This window comes from Acipenser ruthenus, chromosome 2, assembly GCF_902713425.1.
Source record: "Acipenser ruthenus chromosome 2, fAciRut3.2 maternal haplotype, whole genome shotgun sequence".
NCBI lineage: Eukaryota > Metazoa > Chordata > Actinopteri > Acipenseriformes > Acipenseridae > Acipenser > Acipenser ruthenus.
Genome location: NC_081190.1, coordinates 108,542,599 through 108,563,269, shown reverse-complemented (window position 1 = coordinate 108,563,269; position 20,671 = coordinate 108,542,599). Strand labels below are relative to the sequence as shown.

Here is a 20,671-nt window from a genome sequence, read left to right as displayed (position 1 = left end):
AAATGTCTGTGGTAATTAAAATTCAACGGCTGTATCCAAATGTTTTATTAGCCAAAAATCTGAATAAAGTTTTACATTTGATTTAATCTTTGTGGTGTTCTAGAAAACATGCAACCCAAGTGGCTCGTCATTCGCATTCTACGCGGGGTGTGTGCTGTAGACGGGGTGTGTAATATATTAGAAGAAAATATTCTCCTAAACATTTGACTTAAGTTTTTTTTCTTTTTTTCTTTTATAAATATATAGTATTCTCCAAACATTGCCCTGGAAGCATATGTGATCAAGTCCAGCAGTTTCACTGGGATGACCTGCACTGTGTTCCAGAAAGTCACTGGAGGAGACCGGACAGGTCTGGGGGAATTTGGAAGAAGAGATCCAGAGATTAACCTTGACAAACAGCTCAGCTTTAAGTGTAATGTCACCAACACACTATCCAGCCTGGCACTCAAGGTAGGCATGCAGCATTGAAATGGCCTCTGCTTTTGTTTCTGTACACGCATGTGCACAAATCTAATGATTCTCTCAATTATTTCAGAATACGATTGTGGAAGCCTCTGTACAGCTGCCCTCAACTCTGTTCTCCCAACAAGCTGATTCAGGTCAGGCAGAGGATGCCATTTACAAACTGCAGCTCATTGCCTTTAGGAATGGTAAACTGTTTCCAGCTACGGGGAATTCGACAGCACTGGCTGACCATGGCAAGAGGAGAACCGTGGCAACCCCTGTCATCCTGACAAAGATAGGTAGGTTTGGTCTGTTACCAAAGTTAATTTTGCGTTATACCTCTTGTAACTTAGGAACCAGGCTGCTAAAAATTATTTCTGGACAGACATATATTCATCCTTGACTATCAGTGTTTTTATAGTTGAATTGTATAGTGTCTTCAAATGTGAATTCCAGTGGGTATCTTGCTTTAGCTGTATTCCATCAATGAAGTGCCAAACACCTGAAGGAAATACCTATAGGATTGTGTTCTTTCTTTGGAATCAGCGCATACAGCAGTAGCACTCCTGTTTCTGTTGTGAACTGATGTATATTATTGCCTCTTCATCAGATGGTCATGATCTGAAGAACCTGCGGAAGCCTATCAACGTGACCCTGCGGCGCATTGCACATGGAATGGACGCTGTGGCAGCGAATTGGAATTTCAGCCTGCTCAATGGACAGGGAGGCTGGGAATCCGATGGCTGCACTATTCTCTACTCGGATGACAACGTCACCACTATTCAGTGCAATTCCCTCTGTAATTATGCAGTACTAATGGTAAGCAGGCTATTGCAATAAGGTAGAAATAAAGTGCTAAATTTAAAATAACTATGGAACAAGTTAGACTTACACCCATTACTGGAGACAAATGGTTAGGCATTGCTTTTTCTTTATTGTTGCAAAATACAATGGAACCGTTGGTAATTTCCTTAATTGGTAGGGTAGTGGGTGCCTCATAGGTTTGAATTTATTATTCTTAAATACATTTAATAAAATGCCCTAAACAAGAGAGAAATGGTTCGCAGTGTATGCTGATTTGTTTGTGACTTTGCAGTAAATGCTTTTAACTTATGCCATATCATGTAAAAATGATACCACATGCAGTCTTTTTTTATTTTTAGGATTTGACAGGAGTCGAATATTTCACCCAGTCTTCCGATCTTCTCCACCCAGTCATCTACGCTACTGCTGTCATACTGCTTCTGTGCCTCCTGATTATAATTGTCAGCTACCTTTATCATCACAGGTAAAGGCAGACAGAGACAGACATTGTTGAGGTAGTGTTTTATTCTAAAACGGGTTCTTTACATTTTCTTTTGTTTTTTCCTCCTTCTAGTTTGATCCGGATAAGCCGCAAGTGCTGGCACATGCTTGTCAATCTGTGTTTTCATATTTTCCTGACGTGTGTGGTGTTTGCCGGAGGTGTCAATCAGACCAGGAACATTAGTGTCTGCCAAGCTGTGAGTTGTGTTTTTTACTTTTATTTGTGTTATTAATTGGAATTTTTGGAAGACTGGAATGATTTAACACTGCCTAAATGCCATTATATTGTTATTGTCTTTCACACCAGGAAAAAAAAGCTTAAACCTATTCTTGTGTGAAATATTCTTGTGCAGCATCTTTTGTTTAGATTCCTTTTTTAATGGCACTTAATTGCCATTTGTTGCTATGGACACATCATTGATAAGGATCAATATTGTGGTTAGAAAACAAGCAGATTTCCTGTTTAAAAAAAGTAAGTAAAAAAAAAAGAAAGTAAATGTATTGTCCATATACAAGACTATTTAAACTCTAATTTCTGATGGCCCTAAAATATTAACCCTTTGCAGTCCATTTATTAATTGCGCGTCAGGCACGCCAGGTCTAATTCATTTTCACACGCGCAGTTAATTTTATACGCGCTGTTTAAAAGTATTTTTTTTCACAGTCAAACGGGTTTAAATGGCCCTGCATATCAACAAAGCACTCACTAGGCATCTCCAGCCCCGCCCCATCCTTTCGTTTGCTATAGCGTTCACCTATGTAAGAAATAAATAATAATAATAATAATAATAATAGTCGTACATACCGATCGATCATCTCCGGATCACTCGTTTTATCACCAAACTCCTCAATAATGCGATCCAAGTCATTATTTTATTACTGTAACATCTCAAAAAAGCTCTGCAAATGTCCGTGTTTTCTGTGCGCTGATTCAGTCAGCCAAATTTTTTACTTCCGACCTTCCCAGTTATCTGATACCTGATACCATGTATTCATGAGATACTTTTTTTTTTTTTTTCGACTTGTCTCTGCTCCTGTCGCTCCCACTCGGCAATTGAATGTTTTTTTCGGCTTTTTCCGGAGAAAAAACGACTAAACACCCGTTTTTTGCGTTGCTATAATGATGTCGGACCCAGTCTGACAATGGACCACAAAGGGTTAAAATGCTCTGACTGGATCCCATCTAATTAACTCTTTAAACTAGAAATAAAGATTTGGCCCAGTTTCTGCTAGTCGCTGTCAAAGTGAGCAACAGTACTGGTGCTTCAGGTGAATTTCCATTAGTAGATGAGAAGGAAATTTTGATCTGAAACATTATTTTAAATGCATCTCAGTAAGGAGGCTGGGTGGTCCAGTGGTTAGAGAAAGGGGCTTGTTACCTGGAGGTAACTCTGAGCATGTCACTTAACCGCCTTGTGCTCCGTCCTTCGGAAGAGATGTAAAACAGAGGTCCTATTTTAACTGACTGCAGCAGCGGCTGTGATGCATAGTTCACCCCCTAGTCTCCTAACTTGCTTTGGATAAAAGCGTCTAAATGACCAATTCAAAAAGAATAAATAAAAAATATATATATTGCTTTGGTGGGTATTCTCAAGTGGAAGACAATGCCAATAATTCTGAAGTGTGTGTTTTTATTTATTTTTTCTTCCCATTGAGCTTTACTTTAGTTAACTGTATCCTATGTATTTAAGGTTGGTATTATCCTGCACTACTCTACTCTGGCCACTCTCCTGTGGGTGGGGGTGACTGCACGGAATATCTACAAGCAGGTGACAAGGAAGGCCAAGCAGTGTGAAGATCTGGAAGAGCCACCTCCCCCTCCACGGCCCATGCTTAGGTAAGGGTGAAGAATAGTAGACTGCAATGCAAACTAGTATTCTGTACAATTGTCAGATTAATAGTTTACCTGGAATTCAAAAATGTGTGGAATTTCAGACCAGAATGATGCTATTTTGGTATGTTAAATGTAACTTGCCTTGATGGTAACATTTCTAAATCTTAGTAGATTTTCAAAGCAGCCACATGGTGGTAGTAATGCCATCTTCCAAGAAGCCTTGTTGTGTTCAGAGTGTAACAAAAACAAGATAAAGGTATAAAAGCAGGAATCCCTGGTAAGAACTCCAGGCCCTTTTTGTAGCAAGTGAAAAAAGTTGCTTATGAAAGTAGCAATCAAGACCTTAGTCCCAGTAAGTTTCTATATCTTAGTCCCACCCTATGGAACTGTAGGTACCTATGGGTAAATGAATCTTTGAAACCTGAAAGTGCACAATTTAAGGGGATTAACTAAAAGTAGAAAACAAATTCTCAGCTGAAACTGGTCACACACCAGTCACAAACATTTTTCCAACATGACCTTGCTGTTGTGCCCTTTATTTCCCCTTGCAGCTGAGGATTAAGATGCACAAGTACGCATACTATTTTCCTGTATTGAATTTTGTGTTATAGTCCTTTGGATTCTGTGGGTAATTGTCATGCTGGCATAATGTAAAAGTTTCTAGGTAAAAACACACTCCATGAGGAGTATATATATACAGTGCCTTGCAAAAGTATTTAGACCCCTGACCAATTCTCTCATATTACTGAATTACAAATGGTACATTGAAATTTCGTTCTGTTTTGATATTTTATTTTAAAACACTGAAACTCAAAATCAATTATTGTAAGGTGACATTGGTTTTATGTTGGGAAATATTTTTAAGAAAAATAAAAAACTGAAATATCTTGCTTGCATAAGTATTCAACCCCCACACATTATTTGGTAGAGCCACCTTTTGCTGCAATAACAGCTTGAAGTCTTTTGGGGTAAGTATGTACCAGCTTTGCACATAGTGTCGGAGTGATTTTGGCCCATTCTTCTTGGCAGATTTGCTCCAGGTTGTTCAGGTTGGTTGGACGACGCTTGTGGACCGCAATTTTCAAATAGTGCCACAGATTCTCAATGGGATTGAGATCAGGACTTTGACTGGGCCACTGTAGGACATTCACCTTTTTTGTTCTTGAGCCACTCCAATGTTGCTTTGGCCTTGTGCTTGGGATCATTGTCCTGCTGAAAGGTGAATTTCCCTCCAAGCTTCCGTTTTTTAGCAGACTGAAGCAGGTTCTCTTGCAGCATTTCCCTGTATTTTGCTCCATCCATTCTTCCTTCAATTTTAACAAGATGCCCAGTCCCTGCTGATGAGAATCATCCCCCCAGCATGATGCTGCCACCACCATACTTCACTATAGGGATGGTGTGTCTTGAGGCATGGGCAGTGTTAGGTTTGCGCCACACATAGCGCTTTGAGTTTTTGCCAAAAAGCTCTATCTTGGTCTCATCTGACCACAAAACCTTTTCCCACATCACAGCTAGGTCACTCTCATGCTTTCTTGCAAACTCCAGACGTGCTTTCAGATGGTACTTTTTGAGTAACTGCTTCTTTCTTGCCACCCTCCCATACAGGCCAGTGTTATGCAGAGCTCTAGTTGACTGGTGCACCATTACTCCACTCCCAGCCACTGAACTCTGTAGCTCCTTCAAAGTGATTGTTGGCCTCTCTGTGGCTTCTCTCACAAGTCTCCTTCTGGTTTGAGTGCTGAGTTTTGAGGGACGGCCTTTTCTTGGCAGTGCCTGGGTGGTGTGATGCAGCTTCCACTTCCTGATTTATTAATCCAACTGTGCTCACTGGGATATCCAAACTGGGATATTATTTTGTACCCTTTCCCTAATCTATGCATTTGTATTACTTTATCTCTAACTTCTGTAGAATGCTCTTTGGTCTTCATTTTCCTTCAGAATCACAGCCTGACCAATGATCCTTCAACAGTGGGGTTTTTATCCAGGAAATGTGACAGCAACTTTAATGGTTCACAGGTGGAGGCCAATGGTAAGGTAACTGTGTCCTCGTTAGGGCAATTTCTTTCATTGGTGTAAACTGGGAGCTTCCATAGCACAGGGGTTGAATACTTATGCAAGCAAGATATTTCAGTTTTTTTATTTTTCTTAAATATTTCCCAGCATAAAACCAATGTCACCTTACAATAATTGATTTTGAGTATATTATAACTTTACTGTAAATCTCAACTCGCCTGATTTTTACTTTTAACCCACAGATTTTACCTGATTGGAGGGGGCATCCCTGTTATTGTCTGTGGAATAACAGCAGCAGCCAATATAAAAAATTATGGGAGCCAAGTGACTGCACCATTGTAAGTAGTGCGTCTTTTTTGGTGCAAAACCAAACTCTTTTTGAAAGAACAATATGACTCCACTTATTATTCCCCATGCTAGCATATACAGCAGTGTGCAAATGTATTAGAACCCCCCTTTGCTTCTGTAGTTTAGATTTATAGAAGTATCCATGTAGGGGTATATGGAGCTATCTAATGTATTTTTTAGATGTGTATACAGAATGTAAATGTTGGTTTACTTTTTCCATGACACTGATGGCTCTAGTTTTGTATTTATAGCTGTAGAGGGGTCTGTATTTCACTTTGTAGCTAGATAGGATATAAAACAAATGTGTACTGTGTTGCAGTACTTGGATTTCTCATTCGGTTACAGCTGAAAACATCTAAAGTTTCTACTTTTTCATGATCATTCTAATATGCTGCTTTTATTGATTGGGTTAACCCCATTTCAAAGTATGAAATGTGTAGACCTGCTCTCCTTAAACAGTGTTTTTGTTTGCTGTTATAGCTGTTGGATGGCATGGGAGCCCAGTCTAGGAGCATTTTATGGACCTGCAGGCTTTGTCATCTTCATAAACTGCATGTACTTCCTAAGCATCTTCATCCAGTTAAAGAGACACCCAGAACGAAAGTACGAGTTGAAGGAGCCAGCTGAGGAACAGCAGCGGCTAGCGACAAATGAGCATGGGGAGACCAACCTCACAGATTCTCTGTCCCAAGGGAATGACTCTGTTGTTTCTGTCTCGACTCTAGAGAATGAGCACACATTTCAAGCCCAGCTTCTTGGGGCCAGCTTGACCCTTCTTCTGTTTGTTGCCTTGTGGTTTTTCGGAGCTCTGTCAGTCTCACTGGATTATCCCATGGATCTCGTCTTCAGCTGCCTCTTTGGGCTTGTAGCGCTGGGTCTTGGTGCCTTTTTAGTGGCCCATCACTGCGTTAACAGAGAAGACGTCCGGCGTTACTGGATAGCTGCCTGTTGTCCTGGAAGAAGCACATACTCCATGCAGGTCAATGTCCAGCCCACAGATTCTAGTAACAGCAATGGGGATGCCCCCAAGTGCACCAACAGCAGCGCTGAGTCATCCTGCACAAACAAAAGTGCATCAAGCATTAAAAATTCCTCCCAGGCCTGCAAGCTAACCAATTTGCAGGCTGAGGCAGCTCAATGCAAGCCGAATCCCGTGCCCAGCAACACCGCCACACAGCTGGACAACAGCTTGACAGAGCATTCAGCTGACAATGACATCAAAATGCACATGGCTCCCATTGAAGTGCAGTTCCGGCCCAATGGGCATCCAGGCAGGCACCATAAAAACAGAACTCGAGCCCACAGAGCTAGCAGGCTCACTGTGTTAAGAGAGTATGCACACGACGTTCCTACAAGTGTGGATGGGAGCGTGCAGAACGGCTTCCCAAAGAATCGCCAAAGCAACTATGATAGTCAGACAAGGAGCCGAAGAGCTGCCTTCCTGGCTGCATACAGGGAACGGCATCAAAGTCAGTACCAGCAAGACAGCAGTGATGCTAGCACAACATTACCTAGATGCAGCAGAAGTACTGACAAGGGGGGAGGTGGTGGCAGATGTGGAAAAGGTGGAATCTCCAGCAGCAGCAAGGACAGCTTAAAACAACCGATTATGGTTGAACTTAACAGCCAGCAAAAGTCATATGGCCTAAACCTGGCCAGTCAGAATGGGCTGGTAAAAGACAGTGGGCAGGATGTGCCATTACTAAATACAGATAACACTGGCAATATAAGGACTGGATTATGGAAACATGAAACTACTGTGTAGTGACCATACCCTTTTAATTATGAACCCACTAACCTTTCTGAACTGAGAGACATTCCTTTAAGCTATGGACACTATCTGTTTTAAAGTGTTGTAGTTGTCTGAAAATATTATTATTAATGGTAAAGACTACAAAATAATTAGATTTGTGAAGCTGTCAAAAGAAAAAAAAATATTATACATTGTTCTTATCCCACATGGTTGCAAGAGGACACATTTATTAGTTCTGTAAAATGGTTTATTTTTATATCTTTTAATTCTGTTTTACTATACAGTGCTTGCATTTTGTAATTTTGTATGTAAAGCTGCATGACTTGTGGTGTTGCCCCATTGAATTTACCATGGGCAGGTCCTTATTTTACATAATAAATGGAATGTCTTCAAATAGGTTGACTATTTTTTCAAGGGTAGTGCACAAAAAAATCTGCTCTGCTACACGTTTTAAGTCCTAATATCCCTATGGAGATAAAGCAAAATTCTATCCTATTTTAAATATACATCAACATTTGTGTGTAATAATAGTTTGTGTTTACTCAATAGAAAAAAAAAAAAAAACGTGCATCTGATTAGTGCACGTTATGATTGCTCTGCGACTGGTTATGAAAAGGACATTGATAACTTCATTAAATATGTATTGGGGGGGGGGGGGGGGGGGGTATTATTATTATTATTATTATTATTATTATTATTATTATTATTTATTTCTTAGCAGACACCCTTATCCAGGGCGATTTACAGTCATAAACAAATACATTTCAAGAACCACAGTGCAAGTAATAATACAATTAAGAGCAAGATAAATACAATGATGAAGACAATGACTTTGGTTCAAGCAAGTACAAGTGTGACAAAATACAATTCATTAATACAGCAGATAAGTGTCAGTGATAGTTACATCAGGATATAATTAAATACAAAATACTGCAGATTAAATACTTGGCAGATCAGAGTACTCTGAAGTACAGGATTAAATGCAGTAAAATAGGGGGCAGATAAGAGCAAGTAAAGCGCATTTAAGGAAGGGAGATGTGTCCCAGGGGAAAAACAGAGGAGTTCTACAGGTGCTTTCTGAAGAGGTGAGTCTTGAGGAGGCGCCGGAATGTGGTCAGGGACTGGGAAGTCCTGACATCTGAGGGAAGGTCATTCCATCACTGTGGGGCGAGGGTGGAAAAGGAGCGGGCTCTGCATGCAGGGGAGTGTAGAGGAGGTAGAGCCAGTCTTCTAGTGCAGGCGGAGCGGAGAGATCGAGTGGGGGTGTAGGGAGAGATGAGGGTCTGGAGGTGGCTGGGTGCAGTCTGGTCAAGGCATCGGTAGGCGAGTACAAGAGTCTTGAACTGGATGCGAGCGGTGATTGGGAGCCAGTGGAGTGAGCGGAGTAGTGGAGTTGAATGGGAGAAGCGAGGCAGAGAGAACACCAGGCAAGCAGCGGAGTTCTGGATGAGCTGGAGCAGACCGGTGGCGGACGCAGGGAGGCCAGCCAGGAGGGAGTTGCAGTAGTCTAGGCGGGAGAGTATCAAGGCCTGGACCAGGAGCTGGGTTGCGTAGTTGGTGAGGAAGGGTCGGATTCTTCGTATGTTGCTCAGGAAGAATCGGCAAGTGCGTGCCAGAGTGGAGATGTGCTGGGAATAAGAGAGGCAGGGGTCCAGGGTGACTCATACTTATATGTCGGTGGGTTTATGGGAAATGGATACATGAAGGCATCTTTTCCATGCCTAAGTGACAAGTAAAAAATGCAAGGCCACCAAGCTCAGTGATTAAGTTTTATATCAGATTCCAGATGCTCTAGAGGGTGTGAGACTATTAAAATGTATTGCTGGCTGTAAAAAAAAAAAAAAAAAAAAATAGAATGAAGATACAGGTTCGTATTCTTTATTTCCTTTCTCTTGCTTCCCATACAAGAGTGAAAATGTGTTCCCTTTCCAAGCTGCTCAGCGAGCCTGTGACCCAGTCATGGCCCGCCCACAAGGGTACTAAAGGACTGCTCTCACAGTTCTCTGCGCCATTTTTCCTTTCAAGACTGACCTGATCAGAGAGTCTTGTTCAGATACAGTGCCTTGCGAAAGTATTCGGCCCCCTTGAACTTTGCGACCTTTTGCCACATTTCAGGCTTCAAACATAAAGATATGAAACTGTAATTTTTTGTGAAGAATCAACAACAAGTGGGACACAATCATGAAGTGGAACGAAATTTATTGGATATTTCAAACTTTTTTAACAAATAAAAAACTGAAAAATTGGGCATGCAAAATTATTCAGCCCCCTTAAGTTAATACTTTGTAGCGCCACCTTTTGCTGCGATTACAGCTGTAAGTCGCTTGGGGTATGTCTCTATCAGTTTTGCACATCGAGAGACTGAAATTTTTGCCCCATTCCTCCTTGCAAAACAGCTCGAGCTCAGTGAGGTTGGATGGAGAGCATTTGTGAACAGCAGTTTTCAGTTCTTTCCACAGATTCTCGATTGGATTCAGGTCTGGACTTTGACTTGGCCATTCTAACACCTGGATATGTTTATTTGTGAACCATTCCATTGTAGATTTTGCTTTATGTTTTGGATCATTGTCTTGTTGGAAGACAAATCTCCGTCCTAGTCTCAGGTCTTTTGCAGACTCCATCAGGTTTTCTTCCAGAATGGTCCTGTATTTGGCTCCATCCATCTTCCCATCAATTTTAACCATCTTCCCTGTCCCTGCTGAAGAAAAGCAGGCCCAAACCATGATGCTGCCACCACCATGTTTGACAGTGGGGATGGTGTGTTCAGGGTGATGAGCTGTGTTGCTTTCACGCCAAACATAACGTTTTGCATTGTTGCCAAAAAGTTCGATTTTGGTTTCATCTGACCAGAGCACCTTCTTCCACATGTTTGGTGTGTCTCCCAGGTAGCTTGTGGCAAACTGTAAACGACACTTTTTATGGATATCTTTAAGAAATGGCTTTCTTCTTGCCACTCTTCCATAAAGGCCAGATTTGTGCAGTATACGACTGATTGTTGTCCTATGGACAGAGTCTCCCACTGCATCTCTGATCAGTCTTCTCCTTGTATGAGCTGAAAGTTTAGAGGGACGGCCAGGTCTTGGTAGATTTGCAGTGGTCTGATACTCCTTCCATTTCAATATTATCGCTTGCACAGTGCTCCTTGGGATGTTTAAAGCTTGGGAAATCTTTTTGTATCCAAATCCGGCTTTAAACTTCTCCACAACAGTATCTCGGACCTGCCTGGTGTGTTCCTTGTTCTTCATGATGCTCTCTGCGCTTTAAACGGACCTCTGAGACTATCACAGTGCAGGTGCATTTATACGGAGACTTGATTACACACAGGTGGATTCTATTTATCATCATTAGTCATTTAGGTCAACACTGGATCATTCAGAGATCCTCACTGAACTTCTGGAGAGAGTTTGCTGCACTGAAAGTAAAGGGGCTGAATAATTTTGCACGCCCAATTTTTCAGTTTTTTATTTGTTAAAAAAGTTTGAAATATCCAATAAATTTCGTTCCACTTCATGATTGTGTCCCACTTGTTGATTCTTCACAAAAAATTACAGTTTCATATCTTTATGTTTGAAGCCTGAAATGTGGCAAAAGGTCGCAAAGTTCAAGGGGGCCGAATACTTTCGCAAGGCACTGTAAGTACTTATTGCTTCTATCTGTATATGTATTGCATTTATTGTGTTTTTACACAAATTATGTGATATTTAAACTAATCGCTGTAATAGTTTACTAATTACGCGTTGTTGGAAAACATGGATCGAGAATTGATTAGCAGTTTGCTACGCATGTGGACTGGCAGAGCTATACTGGTGTTCTTTTCTGAAAAGAGACTAATATTGCAGATAGCAGACTGTTTGGTTCGAATTGCATGTACTGGTAACAATTGATGAGACCTTGCGTCTACAAGCTTCTTGTCCAACATTGACTGCAAGCTAACAAGATAACAATGCTGTGGACCAGAAGGGGCCAGGCTCTAAGACTTTTGGAATACAAAGCATAAAGGAGCTAAAAGGCTCCCAGGGACTGCCGTTGGACCCAAAGGTTCTCAGGGAGAATAAAAGATAATGCCAATGGACTCAAAGGGTCTCAGGCAAAACGGAGAGATATGAACAAGGAAGATAACAAAAAACTAGATGGATGGACCTTTTGGGGCACCACCAGGGGTCTGAAGAATGCACTGAGTTCAGAGGTTGTCACACTAGATTACACACACACAGACACTAAATTAAATATGGTAACAGAATAATGTGTTGTACCTTTTCTATTGGTTAAGTGTTAGAGAAAGAGGAGGTGGACCATCTCTATACAGAAGGGTATTTAATGTCATGCAACAATTGTAAGAACGAGTATTCTGTTTGTCCTGTACCTGGGACCAGACTCCCTGCATATTTCAATAAACCTAACAACTGATTGAAGAAAAGGACTCTGCATTTTCTTGAATCTACTTACTCACCATCCTTTTTTTAAGTTACATCACGCGTATTGTATGCACTACAGTCTGTTTATGTCCCGCTGCGGCCTTGTGCCCCACGTGATGTCAAGTCGCTCCTTCCCAGGGATCCAGCAACAGAAGTTGCCACAGGCTGCATAGCTCTGACTGGAGATTATTTTATTTATCCTTTTTGCACCATATTTGTTTTGTATTGTATTCGTTTTGTTTTTTGTTAAAGTATTTTCTCTTTTATGTGTGCTGTTTTTTTACAGATTCTATGCACAGGCCTGTCTGAAATGTGGTGCTCAGCACACATGCAGCAAGAGCAGCTGCTGGGCTCACAACACTGCGCAGGACAGAGATACTCACTTAGGCTGTTGTTGCTTGCAATTCAACTGCAGTATCTTGATGCTGTTTTGGTGACCGCTTTTTAGCATCACCATTGCGAAGGCTGTTAGTCCTTTTCTAACAAGCAGGCTTCCCTCAGTCTCCTGTATGGTACTGACTGAGTTTTGTCAGTGGTTTTTACAGGTGGGCATCCTCAGCACTTTGAGCTTTGATGCAGCTTTTCTGCTGATGCTAGTCATTTTAAGCTTTAGGAGCTTAAGAATTAAAATGTATGAGATGCAAGTTTGGGTGTGATACAAGCAGTTAAGCCTGTTAAGAAATGTGCAGACATGTACAAAAAAAGGAAAGCAGAATTCTATCAAGTTACACTTGGATAGAGCAAAACCAATCAATAAAAACAGATAGGTATGCTAACCCATTTCTACAGATATAATCTATTGTATTAACAAATGAGGAGGTCAGCCTTATAAATGACAGGCTAGTGGAATATAAAAAAACACCTTTTACGGTTCCATCCTTTGAGAGAATTTCCATTTGAGAGAGTTTTAACCCTCACATGGCTACATCTCTTGCCATTGTGCTGGAACTTTTTCTGTATTTTTATTTTTGACGAGTGGCCAAAATACTGTAATGAATCATCTTAGCAGAGCATATTTGTTTTGAGTTCTTAATTGAAACACCATGACATATCAAGTCTCAGAGGCTTTGCCACCAACTTTCTATTTATTTTTGGTTTTGAATGAGTTAAACTGCATTCAGTGGGTACTATTGAGATAGCAGTTGATGCCAGCTCCCAGACCCATACAACTTGATAGTGTATATTTCCTTCCTCCTGCTTTTCAAACTGTGGGCTAGAATTACATACGATATATATTCCACTGTTCTTACTCCTTCTGTACCATGCAACTGTTCCTGTAAACGGGATAGAATAACATTACAGGTATATAGAGGGCTTTTCACACTACACCACCAAAACCCGGGTTGAGTCGACACGGGGTGGCCCCGAGGTGTCTCACCCCTGAGTTCGGCCTGCATGCATTCACATTTGCTGTGCTTTACAATTCTCAGGTTAGGATTCGCCCCGGGTTTAGACATGACCGTTTTCACACTGCATATTTTCAACCCGCGTCAAACACAGTGGCGGAAGTAAATATCCAACCTAGCTCCCGACATGGCTTTCATTTTTTGATTATTTTGCGAAGGAGGGCTTGTGTACAACAAGCTCGGAGGAGGCGCCTGCAATGTATGCTCCATGCACGACATAACCTTTTCAGGTTACTACGACAACAATCACAGTCCCGGGTGCTACTTTTTAAGTTTATTTTGGTTCCATCCAGCTGCCGCTGGATATTTTCATTTGCCCAAAGACTGAGCAGCTCCCGGACCTCATCATCGCCCCATAACACTCTTGCCATTTTTATTTTTTTTTATTTACAACTACGCGCTGATCTGCTCTGAGGTCATTCTTTGTAATTGATTTTTTTTATTGATCCTAGCTCTGCTTCTAAACCTAATCATTATAAAAGTAAACCTAAAAAAAATGTGATCTATCATGTACTGTGTACATTGGAAATCACTGTACATGTGCCTCAGTACCTCAAGGTTATTAAACAGGTGCATGGTTTGAACTCCTTCCTTTCAGTGATAGTTAAATGCAGCTTTAGGCAGCCTTATATGATATTGCATTTTGTTTGTTACAATAATTTTCATATTCTTAACTCCAACTCCAATTTTGTGACCTCTAATTTGTTGGTAGGAGAAATGTTTCTTAAGATAGAATACAAAGAAATGATTCATCTAACCTCTGAAACCATACATCATCAACTGAAGCCAAATATAGAACAATAGGCAATGATTATTAGGCTTAACAGTTCCGCATTATAGCAAAGGTTTGATTTGAAGCTGTAATTAAGATTCAACTTTATTTGTTTGTTTTTGTTTTGTGTTGTTTTCAATCCAGCAGACTTCACAGAGATAAGCTTAGGCAAGAAAAACGCCTCGAGTCTGTGAACCAATTGGGACTAATCATGATTAGGGTTGAATTATTGTGGCGATCCACTGGATAAACGAATGACACACATCATACTGTATATAGGGGATATTTACTGAAACTTATGTTTAGTAAATTACTGTTTAATATAAACATTTCTAAAACTGAAAGGCAAAAGACGTGTAACATTATATAATTGTATACTGTAGGCTGGCCTCTTAACCACATTTACATGGGTTATTTTAACATGCTTTTATTTTTGTAGTATGCAGTACCTACTGTACAGAATCAAACCCCATTTAATTTACCTACTGTTAGCAAATTAAAGTCGTTGAGTTTTGCTTTGCTCTTCCACATGTAACTAATCATTTCTTCCTGATTTGTCATGGCCAGCTCACATTGCCCTTGGGGCTTTTGCATGAGTCACTACATTCTAACCCAATAACCTTTTAGCCTTTTTAATACCCCTAATTCATAATTATCACTTGCCATTATAACATTAATGGTGTACTCGTAAAAAAAATTTCATTTGAATGATATGTACTGCATGATATTTTAAAGAGATATCATTGAACCATCCTGGATATATAGAAATTTCATAAGCCTAAAATGTATGGTTTCAGATTTATTGCCAGGTCATGGAAATCTATGAGTATGAAAACCTGAAAATTTAAGTGAAATCTTACAATGATCTAACAAAGAAAAGCATATCAGAAAATACAAAGGGTCATTGAAGCAGTAGAGGATGTGCTATGACAGTGTGCTGAAAGAGCCCTTCACGAGATGTGATGAAGTGACCACAAACCGTGCATAATGATTACATTTATTATCTTGTGAATATTAGTATTAATTACTAAATACAAAAGAGATTTGTGGTGTTGTTTTAAGAAAGCAAATCCCACAGGGAACATATTTCCTCCAATTCTTCATTCAGGTTTGCCAGATGAAGGAGGTAGGAAAATACATTTTTAGCACCTTGTATACTTAGGATGGGAAACCGACACAATGTCAAAAAGCAGGTATTCACTGGAAATCAGTCATCAAATAAACACAATTTAGACCTTTAGGGGAAAGATACACAAATAAAATTGACTTTTGAATCTACTTAGCCTTTAAAAAGGTACTGTATGTGCTTATAAAACAGCCCACTGCTTTTTTTAAATGTTTGAAATATGGATTTGTCTGTAGTCAGATCCAAAGTGGTACTGAACAGGCTGTAGGGTTTAAAAGACTGTGCTTTACTTTCCCTAGCTTTGCTCTGTTGTACATATTTCTGCAGTATCTTTTTCAGCATAATTGCGATTGTTTTGATATTTTTATTAACATATCCCTCGTCATCAATCCGTTTTTTACCAGTTATTTTCGTTTCCTATCGGTTATGTATTGGGTATTCTGAATTCACAGACTGGGCTGCTTTAATCCAACCTGTTCAATCAGAAACATTTCATGTGTGATGCTTCTCACAACGTTTAGCATTTTGATTGGTTCATCTGTCCTACCTGTTTGTGCTGGCAGAGGTTCAGAGGGGCTGGGAACAGGTTTAATAATTATATAAATGACAGGACTGCTAGCCAAAGAAAGATAGTCTTACACAGGCTGGTGACTTTCTCACAAGTACCTTGAAATTACCACTAATATAATGCTTTACTCTCATGCACACTATTTAAAAGCTACCAAAAAGTACTTTTCAATAGCAACAAAGAACTGAAAAGAAATCAAGTTTTAACATAATACAACAACTACAGTAACTAAAGTACATACAGATCTTAATTAGTTATTGGCATACAAACAGTTTTCATTTCGTATACAATAGGTATTGCTTTCCGTATGTACATTACAACTACACCAGACATTCAAAGAAATACCATGTTGCTTGGTCAAGAACATTTTCTTTTTTGTTCCCTTTTGCCAAGTCCGATGGAAGGGATTGCGGGTGGCACGTGAGTACACGGCACGTGGGTACTTGGTCGGGCGAGGGGGGATGTTTTATGACTTTCCCTGTTTTATGGCTGCTACTCAATCAAACCTCCAGATATAGAGAGACACCCCAAGCACACCACTGCATAAGCACTTAATTGAAACCTATTGAACATTGTAACAGAGTTGAAGAACCAGCACACAATTGACAACACAGTTGAGGGCATAAATCGAAGCATTTGTATACTTAACACTGGTGTACTTCATTAAACGTTCAAGGCAAGCGATACTTATTTCATGCAGTCTTATATCCCAAGTGCTATGTGTTGAGTCCATGTTATTTTGATTCTTATATGCAGTTGTTCAATAACAAAATTAGCAGCTGGCCACATCAAAACTCTGGTCAAAAGGTGATATTGAAAATTAACACAAGTATCTCCCTGCCAGAAATTCACCAAGGTAGGGAAACAATAGCCTGTTACCATTTTATGAGATTTGTAAGATTAACACCTGGATTTCATAAGGGCTTTCTTTTTGTGAACAATTATTTTTTTCTATTAATTTCTTTCTTTTCTGCACCTCTTGGGAAGAGGGAAATGGGGGAGACAATACAGATCAAAAAAATCACTACAATACAGAAATACAACATAATATCACAAAAACAAGATTACAAGATACAGTAAACTATTAAAACTAAAATATCAAAAATAATATACCAATTGAATGAAAGTTACTGTAGGGAGAAATGCCATAATATGAACTTGATCTTACTCAACTGTGCCTCTATTGGCAGCATTATCCCATGCTGCCATTGTATTGGCAGTGTAACCGAGTCGTCGATCTTTCCAAAATAATGAAAAATTGAAAGTGCATGACATAGGGGCATGGTCCGAGATGAATGTATTCTAGATCTCTGTGGACTTCACAAACCGCAAAACGATACAAGCAATTATCTTATGCAATGATCTGGTAATGGTAATGTTAACTTATGCAATTATCTGGTAATGTTTATTTAAAAAAAACAAAAAACGGTCACTCTAAACCAAATGAGCTTCCTGCAAACATGCAAAATCAACCTTTTTTCTTAAAAGATAATCTAAGCACTGTGCTCTGTTTTTTTTTTTATTATTATTTATTTCTTAGCTGATGCCCTTATCCAGGGCGACTTACAATTGTTACAAGATATCACATTATTTTAACCCATACAATTACCCATTTATACAGTTGGGTTTTTACTGGAGCAATCTAGGCAAAGCACCTTGCTCAAGGGTACAGCAGCAGTGTCCCCCACCGTGGATTGACCCCACGACCCTCCGGTCAAGAGTCCAGAGCCCTAACCACTACTCCACACTGTTGTTTTGCAGGATGATTGGCACCTTGCAAATTTCAGGAATTAGAGACAACGCTACCCATGGTCAAAAAGAGAGAAAGATCAGGGAGAAATAACGAGTAAAAGACGTAGCACTCGGAGAGCAATAAAATATGACATGGAGAAAGAACCCTGACTTAGTACTCATTATGTAGTAATACCCTATACGACAGCAGTAAACTCGGCAAAATAAACTGAGATGGGAGAATGGTTACAAAAATGTCAGGTGATAAAGAAGAGAGCCAGAGGGAGCACACTACGTATTCAAAAGCTCAAGCCACAATTAACATCTGTACTCCCTCTCGCTCGCAGATTCAACTTCCTACCTCCATCCCAGTTCCCAAATCTCAGCCACCACATAAAAAGAGAGCTTTTGCCCCTATATGATGACCAGAGTGGATTTTCGAGGCGTCATTGTCGATCAGTGTAACTAAGTTATTAAAATATCATTGTGTGTCGTTTATTGGAATCCCAGAGCCACCTGCGTATACGCAATGCGCTCTATTTAACTCCAGAAAAGGGTGGTCGTCAGAGGACTTCAGGGTCGGATACCAGTGTGGAATTGTCTGCTGAAGACAATCATCGCCTTCAGCCCCTTCAGGAAGCCCCACCAGTCTAACGTTACAGCAATGATTTCTGTCCTCAAGGACCGCCATCTTATCCTGCATAGCATCAGTACGAGCGCTGCACTGATTGATCTCGTCTTTCTGTTGTTGAAGATCAGCTCTGGTGACATCCTGTCTGGCAGTTAGTTGTTTCATAGAGGAAGCAATATCAAAAACCTTCTGTTTAAGAGCATTGAGGATAGTAGCTGTTTTGGTTACGTTTCGAATCACAGGCCACAAAGCCACGTCAATTGCTTCCTGAACTGATCTATGGAAAGTGTGTATAACCTCTGCTAAGCAGACGTCTTCAACATCCTATTTTTATATATTATTTGTTTCTTAGCAGACACCCTTATCCAGGGTGACTTACAATTGTTATAAGATATCACATTATTTTTACATACAATTACATTATTTTTTACACATTTTTTACATATAATTACCCATTTATACAGTTGGGGTTTTACTGGAGAAATCTAGGTAAAGTACCTTGCTCAAGGGTACAGCAGCAGCGTCCCCCACCTGGGATTGAGCCCACGACCCTCCGGTCAAGAGTCCAGAGCCCTAACTACTACTCCACACTGCTGCCCTGAGCCCTAACCACTACTCCACACTGCTGCCCACTGGTAAGTGGTTGATGCAATCCAGGTGGATTATCCAGTGCTGTAAAATGCTCTAATAAAATACAGCTGTGGCAGATATCTAGCTCATACACTCAGTTGCATCCATTCATCAAAATTCAGGGATACTGTACATGAATGCTAATGTACTATATGATCACGAACTACTCTGTTAATTTTTTGCTGAAATTAAATCTCTAGGGTGTGTAATGGTTTTCATTTTTGCTGACCAAGCAACAAGAATTAGCTGTGTGGAGTTCATTCTGCTTAAAAGAAGCCCATTCTGTGCATAATCTCTGTTTCATTTTACTCTTGTGAATTGCTGTTTTTTCAGCAGCTTATAAAGGGTGTAAAGGGTTAAACTGTAAATGTTTAAAGAATGCATTATATTTGCTGAACAGTCTGAGATGCATTTAACTACAGGGAAATTACTTTGGCACCCCATCAGCATTTCAAACTAGCTACTGATGTTTTGAACAGCTCTCTGTTGTATCTGTAATTTAATTATAAGTCATTACTTTTAAACAAAGTCTCATCCTAGATTATTTATAGCTACCAGTCTGTTTTATCTGGCATTCGTTTTGAGCAGATGAATAGAAATGTGGTAAAAAGCTGATACAGGATGTAGTTTGAATTTTTCGTTGTGCCTTTGTTCTTCCAATATCTTGACAGCACAAGCTGAGAATTAAAATATTTATGTTTATGGTAACAGTTCTCCCTTTAGGTTTCTGGCTCTTTTGATCAAACAAGCTAAACAACTCATATCTTTGAAATGTAGCATGCCTTTTAAGAATGTGCAACTTGCATGGGTAATATATTCACCTCAAAGCATTTATTTTTATTACTGGAAATAGTTATGAAATCATGTAGTTTCTAGAGCCTTTTACTGAACCGACATATAAGCAGGTAGCAACCATAAAGCAAACCCTGGTGGCAAACTGCAGCTGTTGGAAATGGCTGCTAATGTAACACATGTGATTATATATGTTATTTCTTAATTGTAGTCTTTCTTTGTTCTAGCTGTATGGGGAGTTAAGAGTAAGGTGCATGTGATTCTTGTTCTGACAATAGCAGTATGTAACTGTTGGATAGCATTTCATCTACAGTATAATCATGAAATAATATCTTCAGCAATACGGTACTAAAATGACTAGGTTACGATAGGAAAATGTTCCAACAAAGTGTCCTGTTCTGGCCAGTTACACTGAAGCGAAAATGATCCAGTTCTGTCTTGTATATAAAGAAAAGTTTACAGCAGTAACAAAACAGACAAGTCTGTGATTTCAGTTCAGTATGACACATTTAATAAACCATCCTTGTTTATTAGTGACATGTAATAACACAATAAAAAAGCTACTGACACTACAGTAAGAAATACCGGTTTTCTAAAATCCTTTTCAATTCTCTTGAGACTAGTAAATACTATTTTGTTAAGCTTCCTGTGAACTTTCTTTTTATTGTTTAGGCTGACTGACACAAACCTGCGCACAGACAGCAACACATGTTTAAAAAGTTTTAACTATCTGTGCATACAGCTTTGTGGCTAACTTTCAAGTCACAAGTTGAAACAAAGAATGATCTGCTGATTGCCCCTGTTTAATTAGAATATTTCTACATTCTCCCAGAAAGTGTGACAAATTACACTGACCAAAAGCGGTAAAAACACAGGCCATTGTTTCCAAAAAACACTTTTTTT

The 20,671-nt window shown here is 39.8% G+C and overlaps 1 protein-coding gene across 1 annotated transcript in view; it reads left to right on the top strand.

The window, feature by feature from the left end:
• Positions 1-8,091, top strand: part of LOC117409524 (adhesion G protein-coupled receptor A3-like) — a 52,513-nt gene extending 44,422 nt beyond the window's left edge. The window contains exons 12-19 of the mRNA XM_034015710.3: positions 247-450; positions 536-743; positions 1,055-1,263; positions 1,608-1,732; positions 1,823-1,946; positions 3,441-3,586; positions 5,839-5,934; positions 6,425-8,091. Of these exons, the coding sequence (XP_033871601.1) occupies positions 247-450; positions 536-743; positions 1,055-1,263; positions 1,608-1,732; positions 1,823-1,946; positions 3,441-3,586; positions 5,839-5,934; positions 6,425-7,709 (2,397 nt within the window). The 3' untranslated portion in view covers positions 7,710-8,091. The remainder of the gene's footprint in view (positions 1-246; positions 451-535; positions 744-1,054; positions 1,264-1,607; positions 1,733-1,822; positions 1,947-3,440; positions 3,587-5,838; positions 5,935-6,424) is intronic.
• Positions 8,092-20,671: the final 12,580 nt, after the last annotated feature.